Source organism: Mastacembelus armatus, unplaced genomic scaffold (assembly GCF_900324485.2).
Source record: "Mastacembelus armatus unplaced genomic scaffold, fMasArm1.2, whole genome shotgun sequence".
Classification (NCBI taxonomy): domain Eukaryota; kingdom Metazoa; phylum Chordata; class Actinopteri; order Synbranchiformes; family Mastacembelidae; genus Mastacembelus; species Mastacembelus armatus.
This window is the reverse complement of record NW_022872938.1, coordinates 863,319-881,157: the sequence shown is the minus strand read 5'-3', so window position 1 is coordinate 881,157 and position 17,839 is coordinate 863,319. Positions and strand designations below refer to the sequence as shown.

At 40.3% G+C, this 17,839-nt stretch overlaps 1 protein-coding gene across 1 annotated transcript in view; it reads right to left on the bottom strand.

Moving 5' to 3' along the window:
* The window catches only part of ntng1a (netrin g1a), a 76,152-nt gene that overhangs the window by 31,001 nt on the left and 27,312 nt on the right, over window positions 1–17,839 (bottom strand). The window contains exons 2-3 of the mRNA XM_026305675.1: window positions 16,723–17,366; window positions 12,007–12,179 (exon numbers count right to left, since the gene is read on the bottom strand). Coding sequence (XP_026161460.1) covers window positions 12,007–12,179; window positions 16,723–17,366 — 817 coding nt within the window. The remainder of the gene's footprint in view (window positions 1–12,006; window positions 12,180–16,722; window positions 17,367–17,839) is intronic.

Genomic DNA, 17,839 nt, shown 5'->3' with positions numbered 1-17,839 from the left:
AAACGCACAGAAAAAGTGAGTAAATTCTATGATGAAGCTTGATGTTTCATGCCATTTCTCGGGGGTGTGTACAGAACTACCTGGTTCACCTCAGATTATTTCAATTGAATTCAACTCAATTCAATTTTATTTGTATAGAGCCAAATCACAATACAAATAATCTCAAGGCACTTTACAAAACAGAAAACCCAACAAATCCCTTATGAGCAAGCACTTGGCGACAGTGGAAAGGAAAAACTCCCTTTAACGGAAGAAAAAACCTCCAGCAGAACCGGGCTCAGTTTGGGCGGCCATCTGCCTCGACCGGTTGGGGTGAGTGGATAGAGGAGAGAAACAAGAACAGTAACAATAAACAACAAATAAACATTGAAGGTTGGTGGGGCCAGTAACTGCACTTCAGCGATATATAGCTCCAGGACCGGGGACACCTGCAGAAGGTACAAGAGAGGGGAGAGAGAGAGTGCAAGGTTAGTTACATTCAATGGTGGAATACACATGTGAGGTGGGAGGAGAGGAAGAGAGGGGAGGGGAAGGGAAGGGAAGGGAAGGTGTGTGTGTGGGGGGGGTTAGGGTAGGGGACTTCAGTGCACCAATGGTCCTCGGGCAGTCTTGGCCTATAGCAGCATAACTAAGGGATGATTCGGGGTTACCTGAAGCCAGCCCTAACTATAGGCTTTCCATATGAACAGTGCACTCAGTGCAAGGTGGGATCACATTAGCTATAACAATGTGAGACAGGTCTCCTGTCTCACCGTACCTCTCCTTACTTTCCTACAGATTACATAAAAAGAGATTGTTTTTTTTACTTTAATTGTGTCATTTAAAGGACATTTCAAGCTTTCTATAATGTATATTTTTCATGTCATTGAGGCAAGTATTCACTAAGATTCTGTTTTTTTTAGTTACGTGTCAGTGAAGAGAGGCAACAGAGGCAGAGAAGACAAAGAGCGCACCCTTTCTTTATTTTACAAAAGCACAGTTTTGTTATTATGAGTGTATATAAATAAAACTAGATCCTTTACAGATTAAAATGATGTATTGCTCTTATCTTTACGATCAAAACTGATGAGTAATTTAAGTTCTTTTCAGCGTTATCAGGAGAAGATGCCACAGACTGCTCCAATTTCTCCCTCTACAAGCCATCCCTTGTTCCAGACAGCCATTGCGCAGTATGTTTCATCTACAGATCTGTCCCAAACCTGGACTTCACCAGCTGTTTAATTGAGGGGATTGAGACATTACCAGCCTGATTATTTCAACATCTGAACCAATCACCAGTATCTTGGTTTTGGTAATAATTAGGTTTGTACAAATGAATGAATGGCACAAACATTCAAATTTGTGGCATCTTCAGGGAACACTAGAAAGCACTCTATTTAATTTGAGTCTTCCAAGGCATATGATTACACTTTCTGTGTATTTTGGTTAGCATTTGTTTTCAGATGAATTTGCTTTCAGGACAATGATCTCAGCTCCACTTTTCCTAATCATCTGTTTCAGTGTGGGCCCTGCCTCCCATTCATTGTGCTTCCTATCCTGAATAAGAGTCTCTAGAAGTGAGTCGCCTGACCAATCTCTGCCACTTTGGGTTTGATGGTCTAGACTCACATGTTGTGTAGATATCATCTGCTGAGTGATGGCTTTGTTTATCCCATGCCATCAAGTTCTTTCACTGGTGAGCAATATGAAGTATCTGTTGACTACAAGCCACATATAATAGCAAAGGTTTGGGTAGGGGAGCTCAGACCCAATGGTCCTCGGGCAGTCTAGGCCTATACCAGCATAACTAAGGGATGGTTCAGGGTTGCCTGAAGCCAGCCCTAACTATACGCTTGGTCAAAGAGAAAGGTTTTAGGTCTTGCCTTAAAAGTACAGAGAGTGTCTGCCTCCTGAACCCAGGCTATGAGCTGGTTCCACAGGAGAGGAGCTTGATAGCTAAAGGCTCTGCCTCCCATTCTGCTTTTGGAAACTCTGGAACCACAAGTAGACCTGTACTCTGAGAGTGAAATGCTCTATTGGGATAATATGATACTATGAGGTCTTTGAGGTATGAAGGAGCTTGATCATGAAGGGATTTGTATGTGAGAAGAAGGATTTTAAATTCTATTCTATATTTTACAGGGAGCCAATGAAGAGAAGCCAATATAGGAGAAATATGATCTCTCTTGATAGTTCCTGTCAGGACTCTGGCTGCGGCATTCTGGATTAATTGGAGGCTTTTTATGGAAATATTGGGACATCCAGATAGTAATGAGTTACAGTAATCTAGCCTTGAGGTAACAAATGCATAGACTAGTTTTTCTGCATCATTTTGAGACAGGATGTTCCTAATTTTGGCAATGTTGCACAGATGAGAGAAGGCAGTTCTAGAAATTTGTTTTATGTGTGAGTTAAAGGACATGTCCTGGTCAAAAATAACTCCAAGGTTTTTCACAGTAGTGCTGGAGGCCAGGGCTATGCCATCTAAAGTAGCTATAATTTGAGAAAAATAATTTCTGAGGCCCAAATCCAATAACTTCTGTTTTCTCTGAATTTCAAAGTAGAAAGTTACTGGTCATCCAGGCCTTCATGTCAGTTAGACAGGCTTGAAGTCTGGTTAACTGGTTTGTGTTAACAGGTTTAATAGATAGATACAACTTAGTGTCATCTGCATAGCAGTGGTAATTAATAGAGCACTTCCTAATAACATAGCCTAAAAGAAGCACGTACAGGGTGAACAGAATCGGTCCTACCACAGAGCCTTGTGGAACTCCATAACTAACTTTTGTTCGTGTCGAAGGTTCATCATGGACATGAACGAACTGGAATCTGTCCGATAAATAGGATTGGAACCATTTTAATGCTGTTCCTCTGATACCAATCACATGCTCCAGTCTCTGTAATAAGATGTTGTGGTCAATAGTGTCGAATGCAGCACTAAGGTGTAGGAGGACAAGTATAGAAACAAGTCCATTATCTGAGAGAAGATTGTTGGTGACTTTTAACAGTGCTGTTTCTGTACTATGATGTGCTCTAAATCCTGATTGAAAATCTTCAAATAGTTCATTCCTGTGTAAGTAGTCTGATAGCTGCTTAGCAACAGCTTTTTCTAGGATTTTAGAAATAAATGGTAGATTGGATATTGGTCTATAATTAGCCAAGACTCCTGGGTCAAGACTAGGCTTTTTGAGTAAGGGTTTGATTACTGCAGTCTTAAAGGCCTGTGGTACATAGCCTGATACTAGAGATAAATTTACTAAGTCTAGTAAAGATAAGTTAATTAATAATGGCCCACCATATCAGGCGTATGAGACATGGTGATGGGATTTATTTTAATTTCTATGTAGAGTCATGGCCGGCAGTTAATTTCAGAATGTTTCTTTCTGACATATTAATGTCCATCTGTAAAAATATTTGCATAGAGAACTGGTAAATTATAAATCATACTACATTATTCAATAAAATTGACAAGGATTCATTTAAATACAAACAGTCTAACTTTAAATACTAACAGTCTAACACTCCCTTTTAACATATTATTTCACACACACCGTTCCACAGAAATCAATATTTACTACGTGAAAATCACAGGCAAACATAAAAAATAGGATATTTCTATAAATACCATGTGGCTCCAATTTCGTGTAAGATATAATCAATCATGATCATTTTTGGTTGATTTGCCATTATTTCCATATTACATGTCTAAAGTTACAGTCAGACAGTGGCAAATTGATGAAACGAACAACAAACAGATGCCCATAATTGAAACCCGTTGATTTTTGTTTGACCTTTGTTAATGTCGGGCGGAGTGAATAGCCAGCGCTCTCTCCACCTTCAATACCAACGACTGAGATGAGATCCTTGAGCAAGCCACCGAACTGCTCCCCGGCAATGGCTGCACACTGCTCTTGGTGTGTGTTCACGGTGTGTGTGTTCACTGCTATGTGTGTGCGCACTGTGTGTGTACACCATGTCAAAGGGTCACTTGGATATATTTACTTAACCCATGCATGGTATGTGGTTTTTATTGTTTTAGGGTTTTAGAGCCCTGTAAATAACTGCCAACAATTTGTTTAGTGCTGGTAGAGGCCTGAAGCTAGAAGACACCTGTTGGGTCTTTTCCAATATGAGTCCACCCCTTTTGATAAAGATATATAAACCTAATCCTGTAACACAAAGTCAGAGGATTTCTGCAAAGACTCCATCCCATCTTAAACCTGAGATGATTCATCACACTTGTGGTTGTTGTTGAGAATTAGCAACTCTCAAACTTAATTTCCACGACAGCACTTTGGGTGGTAATGCAATTTCCCCATTGTGGGACTAATAAGAGTAATAACTTAACTTAAAAAAGGTTGGTTTAAGTGTGATAATATACATCCTTTAGAAAATAAGCATTTTGGCAGTTCTGTGGTGCAGTGTGCAAGGGTTATTAGTTAGTCATGGTGGCTAAGCTTGTGGCCTGACGTTGATGGCTAAACAAGACATTTTTTTCTGGCTCGAGCAGCAGCTGTCCAATGACTACACCAGCATTATTGTTGGCTTCCTGTGAAAAATAATGTCAAACAGTTCTATTGACTTTACAATGGAAACACACAGGTATTGGCAAGCCAATCTGCTCAACCTGGAAAAGTTAAACTGGTGCTGTTTCCACCAGGTCAGGGGATTCTCTTCTCCATCAATTGTTGATGCAGTTAAGTAGCTGCTTAACTCTGCTTCCACCACCTAATGAAAATTAGGAGGTTCTTCTGGAGACACAGAGGAAATCTTCAAATAGCTGCCAAGCGTCTTTGCTTTCACAGAGAGGCTGCTGTTAAGTCCTGTGACTATGAATCACGTGATCTTTTCTCCTGTAACATTCAAAAACAGGGCAAGCAAGTTACTTAAGTTTTAACATTTTCAGTACATAAATGAATGCTCAACACATTTCCTCACAGGTGCCATTTTCTTACCTGTCTTGCAGCTTCTTCCATCTCTGTCATTCTTTCTTTGATGGTCGGGATGTTGTCTTGACTGATGTAATTTGTTTTGAAGCGAGGATCTAAGCATGATGTTACATCCAGACGTTCTTGAGTGGCTGGGTCATTGTATTTTTCCTTGAGGTATTGAAGGACTCTGTTTTTGATTGCCCTTGTTAGATTAGTGTCGTCCTGATCTTCAGCGAGTGTCTTCGTCCTCAGAAGGTGAAGAACTGGCTTAAGATAGGAGACACTAACATAATCCTCTCCCGAATGCACATCTATAAACTCTTGGAGTGGATGCAGAGCTTTGTGGATGGATTCTAATACCTCTATGTCTTGCCATGTCAGCGTTAGATGTCGTGTTTTCTTGTCTGCAGACAGCACATAATTCAGAGCTTTACACTTCTCCAGAACCCTTGCAATCATTTTTCCTTTGGTTCCCCATCTCGTTGGGCACTCTGTAATTAATGAGTGCTCTGGCAGATTCAGCTCTTTTTGGGCTGAAGTCAATGCCATTCTTTTCTTCCAGCTGTAGGAGAATTGACTGACCAGCTTCTTGCAAATGCCTACTGCTCACTGCACCCTGTCATTTTTCAGTGTGTTTTCTGAAAATATACCATTATAAGAAGCTTAGAATGCAATTTTCTCAGTTAGCATTAGTTAATATCTAATATCTGTGAATGAGCCTACAATGAACAACATTTTTTAAGAGTACTTAAGTTCATTTTAATTTATATACACATACTTCTTTAGTTTATAAACATATAACTCCTTATTAATAATTCATATTTGCTCGTAATAGTTTTTTTAACTAAGAAATGTTAAACATGCCTAAGTTTATGCAGTGAATTCTATTATTAACAAAGCTCAACCAATGCTGTAAAATTATTTATCATTGTTATTACAATATGGTTATGTATTTGTATGTATGTATTATGTATTATATCTCCAATATTATTATGTATTATGATTATTGTATATGAATAATTCCCAATTATGGAATGTATATTATGAACACTTACCAATAGCAAGATGGAGTCTGTGACCGAAACATTGCATCCTGGTCCATCCATTTATTTCCACTGCCCTTATTATGTTGGCTGCATTGTCAGTTGTGATGCACACCTGGCCTTCTTCGTTCAGACCCCAGCCAGCTAGAGCATCTTTCAAAGCAGAAGCAATGTTTTCTCTGGTATGGTCAGTGGGAAATTATGACGTTTGTAAACAACGACTCTTTAATTCAAAATCCTCACATATGAAATGAGTCTATACAGTGAGACTTTGATATGGTTCGGTCGTCCTGCTCGACCAAATGTCAGTTGTCGTCGTGTAATATTTCACCTCTTTTAGCTCAGCTTCGACCTTCTTCCTGCACTTAAGGTACAGGTTTTGGATGGCTTGAGTGAAGAACATAGGAGAAGGAATGCGATGTCTTTTATCGAGCGTTAGGATAAGTTCTTAAAAGGTAATTTGCTATAGCGTCTGTTATTTCATCGTACTTTCGTGAAGATTTGTCATAGGGTGTGCCACTTTCTAACGCTTGAGCAATTGAAGTTTTCTTGGATGTTCATGTAGATGTTGAAAATAACAGCCTCAGCATTGCATTTAGTTCTATATTAGATTCAATTGGTTTCATTCAAAATGTTAATAAACCCACCCACTGTTTCAATCACACCCTTGATCTTGTTCTGACCTATGGCATCGAAATTGAACATCTAATAGTTTTCCCCCCAAATCCTGTTTTGTCAGATCATTCTTTAATAACTTTTGAATTTAAAATGATGGATCATGCAGCATTTGAAAGAAAATTCCACTACAGCAGATGTTTATCCGACAACGCTGTTAATAAATTTAAGAAAATGATTACATCTTTATTTGCATCTATGCCAAGTATAAACATAGTGGAGGGCAGCTGCTTCAATCCCACTCCCTACCAAATTGATCATATTGTTGACAGTGCTGTAACCTCACTGCGTGAAACGCTTGATTCTGTAGCCCCTCTGAAAAAGAAGTTAGTGAATCAGAGAAGACTAGCCCCATGGTATAATTTACATGTTCGTACCTTAAAGCAGGCATCACGAAGGCTGGAGAGGAAGTGGCGTTCCACAAACTTAGAGGAAATTTTTCTAGCCTGGAAAAACAGTCTACTAACATATAAAAAAGCTCTCCGTAAAGCCAGAACTGCATACTATTCATCACTAATCGAGGAAAATAAGAACAATCCCAGGTTTCTTTTCAGCACTGTAGCCAGGCTGACAAAAAGTCACAGCTCTGTTGTACAGTTTGAGTTTCTTTACAAATAAAATCACAACTATTAGAGATAAAATTCAGCAGATGCTATACCTGCAATAAATGGATCTTCTACTACAGTAGCTCTTGAATCATCTGTAGGACCTCAGTTATGTTTAGACTGCTTCTCTCCCATAGATCTCTCTGAATTTACATCAGGTAATCATCAACGTGTCTCTTAGACCCCATCCCGACTAGACTGCTTAAAGGCACCCTGCCATTAATGAACTCATCTTTATTGGACTTGGTAAATTTATCTCTAGTATCAGGCTACAAACCTTTACTCAAAAAGCCTAGTCTTGATCCAGGAGTCTTGGCTAATTATAGACCAATATCCAACCTACCATTTATTTCTAAAATCCTTGAAAAAGCTGTTGCTAAGCAGCTATCAGACCACTTACACAGGAATGAACTATTTGAAGATTTTCAATCAGGATTTAGAGCACATCATAGTACAGAAACAGCACTGTTAAAAGTTACCAACGATCTTCTCTTAGCCTCAGATAATGGACTTGTTTCGATACTTGTCCTCCTAGACTTTAGTGCAGCATTCGACACCATTGACCACAACATCTTATTACAGAGACTGGAGCATGTGATTGGTATCAGAGGAACAGCGTTAAAGTGGTTCCAATCCTATTTATCGGACAGATTCCAGTTTGTTCATGTCCATGATGAACCTTCCACACAAACAAAAGTTAGTTATGGAGTTCCACAAGGCTCCGTGCTAGGACCGATTCTGTTCACCCTGTACATGCTTCCTTTAGGATATGTCATTAGGAAGCACTCTATTAATTACCACTTTTACTTTTAAACTCGGAGAAAACAGAAGTCATTATATTTGGGCCAAAAAATCTCAGAAATAACTTTTCTCAAATTATAGCTACTCTAGATGGCATAACCCTGGCCTCTAGCACTACTGTAAAAAACCTTGGAGTTATTTTTGACCAGGACATGTCCTTTAACTCACACATAAAACAAATCTCTAGAACTGCATTCTTTCACCTGCGCAACATTTCCAAAATTAGGAACATCCTGTCTCAAAATGATGCAGAAAAACTAGTCCATGCATTTTTGTTACCTCAAGGCTAGATTACTGTAACTCATTACTATCTGGATGTCCCAATATCTCCATAAAAAGCCTCCAATTAATCCAGAATGCCGCAGCCAGAGTCCTGACAGGAACTAGCAAGAGAGATCATATTTCTCCTATATTGGCTTCTCTTCATTGGCTCCCTGTAAAATATAGAATAGAATTTAAAATCCTTCTTCTCACATACAAATCCCTTCATAATCAAGCTCCTTCATACCTCAAAGACCTCATAGTACCATATTATCCCAATAGACCACTTCGCTCTCAGAGTGCAGGTCTACTTGTGGTTCCCAGAGTTTCCAAAAGCAGACTGGGAGGCAGAGCCTTTAGTTATCAAGCTCCTCTCCTATGGAACCAGCTCCCAGCCTGGGTTCAGGAGGCAGACTCTCTGTACTTTTAAGGCTAGACTTAAAACCTTCCTCTTTGACAAAACATATAGTTAGGGCTGGCTTCAGGCAACCCTGAACCATCCCTTAGTTATGCTGATATAGGCCTAGACTGCCCGAGGACCATCGGTGCACTGAGCTCCCCTACCCTAACCCCCCCCCTTCCCCTCCCCTCTCTTCTCTCCTCCCACCTCATGTATATTCCACCATTGAATGTTACTAACCTTGTGCTCTCTCTCTCCCCTAGTTTGTGCTCTCTCCTTCTCTCTCTGTTCTCTCTGTACCTTCTGCAGGTGTCCCTGTTCCTGGAGCTGTATATCGCTGATGTGCAGTTACTGGTCCCACCAACCTGCAGTGTCTATTTGTTGTTTATTGTTGCTGTTCTTTTCTCTCTGCTCTATCCACTCACCCCAACCGGTCGAGGCAGATTTGTATTGTGATTTGGCGCTATACAAATAAAATTGAATTGAATTGAATTGAATTGAATTGAATTGAATGTCAGTCGCGGTGTTTGTGATGAAGTGTTTTCATCGGGGGCCTTTTGGCCATGCATTCATCATAGAGTTGTCTGTGATGCTTCTGCAGGTGCTGATACAGGTTGGTTGTGTTGCCTCGCGAGGTCGACACAGACGTTCGGCATGCTTTACAAAGTACTTGCCTTTGAAGTACATTAGAACTTCGAAATCCAAAATAATTCCACACATATGCGGTGCTTTTTTGTTTAGGTACCAAGTCGTCTGCAGGACTTTGCTCGTCTGCACACGCACTTTGTTGGGAAGTTGAGCCATAGCTCTCGCTCATCTTTTCCAAATGGCGTAAACGTTATTTACTCATTCAGTCTGTACATGCAGTGTTAAAATGCCTCCTTATTGGTTAAACATAATATACGCATGAAGACGTAATATGCACATAAAGCGAACTGTCAAAAACTACGTATATGCTTGTTACCATATTTGACAGTCCATCGAAAAATCGCAATTTTGGTTTACAAACAATTAATCGTGCAGGCCTAATTCAAAGAGATTACTTCATTTTAATCCTGCCTTGGGTTTTCTACTTTAAGAATCAAATTGTTACAGGCTTAAGGAAAACATAGGGTAAAAACTTCTAGTATCTGTTCAGACACAGATATCAGTCTCCCAAGGTTTCTGTTCTCTGGTTGTGGTCTCAGGAATCAAGGACTTAACGTGATCTGAGTATTCCTTGCGGTCAGGTCAGCAGTTTTTCTAAGTCACATCAAAGAGGGTTTAACCTTTTTTTAGAGACGGGACATCTGTTGGAGTGGTACTGATCTCAGCTCTTCTCCCAACCATTCACTACAAGAACCTTTTACCATTATAGATACATTCCAAGATTTCAAACTACACAATAAACCGGAAAACAAATCAACCATACTAGCATTATCTGAGGATGCCTGGGATTCTTCAAATCTCCCCCTGCTTCTCCACACAGGTAACATTAAATGTTATTTCATTTAAGGGGAATGTGTTCAATTTTAACCAGAAGATGGCAGGAGTAGCCTTTCTTGCAATGCTTACTTGTGGAATTGCACCTTTGTCAGATGCCTCAGACAACTGAACATTTAAACATTAAGAATCAAATTGTTGCAGTCTCAAGGGAAACATTGCAGGTAACTGTTGGTTTCATTACAGTTTGTATTCAGATTCAAAAAGGAGACATTTCAGCTGCAGAGAAAAGGCTCGTGGTAAGTTATATGCATGTCATAATGTTCCTGAGAGAACCACTGGTCACTAATTTAGGCTTCAAAATGGATGCGGATCTTAAATTTGATAAGCAAATTGGTGTTGTGGTAAAATCCAGTTTTTTTTCATTTAAGGCGTTTAGCAAAAATATGACCTCTAGTGTCTAGGCAGCACTTTGAGTTAGTAATCCATGCCTTTGTTACATCACGCCTTGACTATTGTAATGCTTTGTATGTCAGGGTTAGTCAGGCATCCCTTTCACATCTCCAGCTGGTCCAAAATGCAGTGGCTTATCTTTTAACTGGAACGCAAAAAAACAAGCACATCACACCAATCCTGGCCACCCTTATACTCCTAGCGGCTCTCTTAGATCAGCTGACCTCCTGCTTCTTGACGTGCCAAAGGAGGAGGAAGCTCCGTGGAGCTAGAGCTTTCTCTATTGCTGCCCCAAGGCTTTGGAACGATTTGCCTTTGCACATAAGACAAGCCCCTACATTACCAATGTTGGATTACCCAACATTACCCATGTTCAAAGTACAGCTTAAAACTGTCATTTAATGTTCCCCTGGTTAGTTTGGTCAGAAAAGATAGATAGTAGGGATAAGTGCACATTTCACGGCATTCTTATACGGACCACATGATCAATTGCAGCACGTATTGAATTGTTTGATAACATTCAGATACAGCATATTTTTTGAATGAATAACATTCTGCCTTTTACAGTACCAGCCCGGGGGTGATAGGGAAGATTTGGCAGAGCTGAACATTTCTGCGCTGAACATTTCACTTTTTTGGGAAAGTGGTGCAAATAAAATGCCTAAACCACATTTTGAGACTGAGCCATATCACATACTGTATGCTACATTTTTGGAACTATACCAATGATAGTTGTTTTGTAAAAGGTCATCTTTGATCTTTGAAGTTTTAGATGGTTTATCTAATGATTCAATTGTAGCAGATGAACAAAAAAAACTTTTTTATGTTTTGGTATATTAGGGCTGTCAATCGATTGAAATATTTAATTGTGATTAATAAGCACAACTGTCAAGAGTTAACTCATGATTAATCACAACTTAATCGCACATTTTTATCTGTTCTAAGTGTACCATAAATTAATAAATTTTAAGTTTTTAATACTCTAATCAACATGGGCATGGGCAAACATGGATGTTTTCTGCAAATGTATGTTTATTATTAGTGAAACTACCCTAAACATACAGCAGAAAGAACACAGACATGTTCCAAAGACAGTAGATATGTTTTTCAAAGAACTCGTTCATGTCTATTAAACACATAGAAAAAACACAAGTTCCTATTATTTCTTTTCTTTCTTTGCACTGAGCCAGTTGCTCAATCAGACAAGCTAACTTTACATTGACAATAAACGCAGACAACTTTTGTCTTGTCGACAGAACCATCAGAAATCGTTTTGTAAATCAATTTACCGTTCAGAAGACCTTTTTCTTTCTCCATTTCTGTTTGCTGCTGCACAAAAAAGGTGGATTCTGCATTTACCATAAGAGCAATACTAATTCCTCTGCTGACGTATTCTCTGACTTAGTAATTATGCATGTCCATGCATGTGTACTCACATATATTAGGCGTACCCTTGGGGATAGGAAGATAGGAACCAGCACTCCAGGCTCGCCCTTGGTAATTCCTCTTACAACGTCCACAGTCGGGCCCAGTAGTGTTGTGCTCACAGTCACACCTCAGTTTCTCTTTGTCATATACACAGTTGTTGGCATGAAGGTTGCACTTGCACCTGTCAAAGGGAAGTGACAGGGGATGTTTGGGATGGAGTAAGGAAGGAGTTGAAAGAGTAATAATAACTACAACAATATGAGTGAATCTTCCAGATTTTACTTTGTTAAACTGTCACTGAAAGACAGCATGTAGCATGGCCTTAACTACTGCTGGTATTGGAACACAGAACAGATACTGTTAAACAGCGCTTTCAACTTCAAAGAGCTGTTAGTATAAAGGAAGCATCTGATTGGCAAATATGTTTCTGGCATAATTATTTCCAAACAAACAGTTGAGGCCAAGAGAAGAGAAGAAGACAGAGCGATAAATACTGTAGCAAACAATCCAAGCTGAATGGTGGAACAAGCAATGAGAGAATGAAGCCATTAAGAGTTTGTATGAGGGCTGCCTAAACCCTCACCTTTATTTTACAATAAAATTAATGGAATGTTTCTGATACAGAACTTGGAAGATTGCATTATTTGAAACGCAACACCAAATTTTTCGGTAAGCCAAAGTATTGGAACAGATAAACTTAAAATAGATTAAAGTGAATAAGCCTTAATATTTGTAAATTCTTTGCTTGTAATAACTGCATCAAGCCTGTGACTGATATTAAATATAATATTACTTTGGATTCCAAATATTATATTTAATAATATATCTAACATTGATGATGTCAATATCATTGACATCACCAAACCTTTGTATTATTCTTTTGTGATGCTTTTCCAGGCTTTCACCACAGCCTCTTTCAGTTGTTTGTTTTGGGGGTTTACTCCTTTCAGTCTCCTCTTTAGCAGGTAAAATGCACGCTCTATATGGTTTAAGTCTGGAGATTGATTTGGCCAGTCCAAAACCTTCCACCTGTGTGCATCTCCACCACTGCAGCTATGCCCCCTCCTTCACCTGGACACACTCCACCATGTCGTAGTAGTAGGGGTGAGGCTGCAGTTACAAAAGACTACAGGCCTGTGGTCTCACATCCCACATTATGAAGGTCCTGAAGAGGATGATTCTGTGCCTACTAAGCACTGAGTTTGAACACACCATAGATCCCCTACAGTTTGTTTACAGAGAACACATTGGTGTGGATGATGCTGTCCTCTACATGCTTCACTGTGTTTTGTCTCATCTGGAAGAACCAGCAAGTTATGTGAGGATTATGTTCTTTGAGGATGATTGGTTGGATGTTACTGATTGCACTTGAAAAATCTAAGACAAGCTCAAAGGAATGGGGGTGGACCTCTTCTTTCTTTCCTGGATCACATTACCTGACAGAAAGGTCACAGTTTGTTATACCAGACTCTATATTATGAAAGAGTCAGTGGAGGTGGTGAGTGTTATGAAGAGAAAAAGTCCAGTAAACTTTCAGACTCTAGATGTTCTCCTGGTTGAGGGCCCTAATGGCCTGCAAGAAGAAGCTCCTGCTCATTCTCTCTGTGGTTGCTTTCAGTGAGTACTTTCCTCGTCACAACAGAGACAAGAGTCCATTGTTGGGATGGCTGAGATCCTTCACTATCTTTCTGGCCTTTGTCCAGCATCGCTTCCTGTAGATAGTCACCAGGTCAGTGAGCTCAGTGCAAATAGTACACTGCTTGGTGCTGTCCCCAGACCAGGCTGTGATGTCAGGATGCTCTCAAATTTATATATTCTTTAATTGTGGATCTCTCTTGAGATGAGTCATCTCAAGGGGTTTATCTTCTTAATAATTAAATACAAAATATCCATCCACCCCACTGTCACCTTCCAGTCCGTTGAAGCTCTCATAGCACGTATTCACGGCCACACACCAACCTTCTTTGCCACTATCTATCGCCCACCTAAACCTAACCCGACCTTCCTGGACGAGCTGTCAGACCTCTTAGCTAACCTCATCTCTCAGTCACCCAACATAATTCTTCTTGGTGATTTTAACATCCGCTTCAACAATCCTAACAACACCATAACAAAGGATTTAATTTCCTGTCTGGACAGCTTTGGGCTCCAACAACACATCACCTCCCCCACACATTCCCTAGGCCACACCCTCGATTTAGTCTGGTGCTCTGTTGTCACAGCTCGATCATGTTCTACCTTCGACACCTTCTTTTCTGACCACAAACTAGTCTGCTTTAACTCCAAACTACTTCTCTTCAAAACCCACCTCTCCCGCACCATCACCTTCCGTAACTTAAAAAACATCGACCTCCCCTCTTTCACAGCTGCTCTCAATAACCTTCCATGTACTAATTATACACCCTCCCTCTCCGACATGGCATACAATTTCAACCGTGAGCTACGTAATCTACTCGACACCTTCGCCCCACTCAAAACTAGATCTGTCTCCTCTACGCACTATGCTCCATGGTACACTCCCGAACTCCGCCTCATCAAAACCCAAGCCCGTCGCCTTATGCGTCTCTTCAAAAAAAACGGTTTATCCACCCACAAGGACTTATACCTAAACCACATACTGAAATATAAGCAAACCATTACTCAAACAAAATCTGACTCCTACACCTCACTTATTGTTCACCTCCTACCTCTCTGACCACACACACTCCATCCACCTCCAGAACTTCCACTCCCAGCCCTCTACTATCAGTTGTGGCGTGCCTCAGGGCTCTGTCCTGGGGCCCCTCCTCTTCATTATCTCCTTCCTCTTGGCAATATAACATCAATTTCCATTGTTATGCAGACGACACCCAGCTGTACCTCTCTGCTGCTCTTCCACCCTCCCCCCTCCCTCCCTCCTTACCTGCTTACATAATATCAAATCCTGGTTCACCCATAACTTTTTGAAACTCAACCCCAATAAAACTGAAATTCTCCTCGTGGGCACCAGATCCACACTTTCTAAAACCGGCACCTTCTCCATTCAAATCGACAACAATACTGTCCTCCCCTTCCCCCCCAAGTTAAGAGCCTGGGTGTCATCCTGGACAGTACTCACTCCTTCACTCAGCATATTAATACCAATACCCGGTCGGCCTACTCCCAGCTTCGTAACATAAATCGCATCCGTTCTTCACTCACCACCGATAGCATGGCAATACTCGTTAATGCCTTTGTCACCTCTCGTTTGGATTTCTGTAACTCCTCACTGGTCTACCTCTCAAATGACTTCACAAACTCCAACTTGTCCAGAATTATGCTGCCCGAATATCACCATCCTCACATCATATCATCCCTGTCCTTAAACAACTTCACTGGCTCCCCATGTCCTTCCGTATAAACTATAAAATTCTCCTTCTCACCTACAAAGCCCTGCACTCTCTAGCCCCACCATACATCACCGATCTACTACATATCTATTCTCCACCTCGTACTCTCCGCTCTTCTGGTTCCACTCTCCTGTGCACCCCTACGGTGCGCCTGGCCACCATTGGCGCTAGATCCTTTGGCCACACTGCGCCCCGCCTTTGGAACGTTTTCTTTTATGGCATCCGGCCGTCTCCGGATTATCAACCTTTAAATCTTCACTCAAAACTTATCTGTTACGTCTAGCGTTTTCCACCTAACTCTCTCAACTTCTGATCTTTTACCTCCAGCCTGTGACGTTCTACTTCCCTCTGCTTGTTTCTTATTGTTTCATATTATTACTCTGTCCTCTGGTTTCTGTGTTTCAATCTACTTTATACTGTACATCATCCAATTCTTAGATACTCTACACCTTTGCCTTTACATTTTGGCCCTCTATTTATGTATTGCTGCTATTGTTGTTTTAATGCACTCTATGTATTTCATGCTGTATACTCGACGTTTTTCTTTTTTCTCTGTAAGGTGACCTTGAGACTTTGAAAGGCGCCATGAAATAAAATGTATTATTATTATTAAATGTATTATTATTATTATTATTATTTAATGGTCACAGGCTCCAGGTTGGGTGAGCAGGAGCATGAAAGAGCTCACAGTATCACACCAGCTGACGTTTACCATCAGACACACTCAACCTTCCCTTGATTTTCCCAAATCTATTGTTCTGTTCATTCCATTAATCGAGAAAAATTCGACTGGCTGAATGCCATGGTCCCATGCGTGAAGACCACAATAAAAGTAATTAAATCTTCATTCCATCACTGGTTACAAGCATATCTTTTAAATTGGACAACATCACACCCCAGTGATGTTTGTGTCATTAAGAGACAGATAAATCCCCTGTTGGCCTTTCCTCTAATAGTATAATGGCATCTTGTTTTAATGTAATCTGAGCCCCTGTGGATTCAATAAATCAAACAATAATGATCTATCTATTGACTATTATATTTATTATTTATCTTCCATAGTCTAATAGATAACTCAGTAAATATAGCAACCAAAGCAGAGTGCTTCAGCACGCTATTAGCAGCTTGGTTTAACTGATGAACTCCACACACCATTATAGATCCATTGGCTAATTGATTTAACTGCTATGGCATCACATTTTTTTAAAATTCCTATTAAGCCCCTAATATCTCAGCTTTAGCTGATTTCAAATTTGCCATTAATCAAATTTGGAGAGCCAATTAGAACTTCTGTGGTCACTAGGGTTCTGGGGAATTTGCCCACTTTCTTTAATCCACGATAAATTCAAGTCTTACCTCCCCTGCACTTTGATGTCAGAAATTGCATAGAAGTATCTGGACAGGTTGTTCTCATCCACCAGTGTAGCTCCAGTGGCAGGCCGAAGTAGGCGGATTCTAAGGTCTGTGATGGTAAAGAAGTCCCTCAGGTTCTTAGTTGTGTCCAGTTGTCCATAAAGTGAGGCCATGTTGTGGAGTTGGGGCCCAGCGAACAATGCAAAGCGCTCCTTGATCTCAAAGTGTACAGTTTTGTCATACTTCCACACATAACCTCGTGAGTATTCCTCAGTGCAGATGATGTCCAGCAAGCTATTCTGGGTTAGGTCCTGCACTGTTTTGGGCTCCATGGTGAAGGCGTCCAGGCAGTCAGTGGCATAAAACTGGTAGGGTTGCCAGGTTCGTCCATAATCCAGTGACTTTTCTAGGACCATCTGTTCGGGACGGCCTGACTCAAAGGTGAGGACGATGTCATCTGTCAACTCTATGGTCTTGTTCCAAGACAGCGTGATGTTGACCAGGAGGGCCTTTGGGTACTTCTTCCATGATGTGGACTGCCAGAAAGTGCTGGGGTTACGGCCTTCGTTGTCAAACATTAGCTCTGGTGGGTGGGCAAGCTCTTCAGTGCTGGCGTCACATTCATTATTACACATGTAAGGGTTCTCCTAGAGAGAACAAGAAAAACAAAACAGAAATAGAGAGTAAGGAAACGCCTTATTTAAGCCAGAAGAACAAATCAAGTCATTTCAGAGTTGATTAATAAAGGAACTACAGGTAAGCATGGCATTGTATCTCTACCATGTCGTTAGGAAAGTCTGTCAGTGAGTGACTGAATCCCATGAAATCATTCAATGTATTGCACATATTTGCTTCAGTACATCATTGCACTCTGTGTGTGTGTATATGTATGTATATATATATATATATATATATATATATATATATATATACACACATATATATATATATACACATATATATATATATATATATACAGTGGGTACGGAAAGTATTCAGACCCCTTTAAATTTTTCACTCTTTGTGTCATTGCAGCCATTTGCCAAAATCAAAAAAGTTCATTTTATTTCTCATTAATGTACACTCAGCACCCCATCTTGACAGAAAAAACCAGAAATGT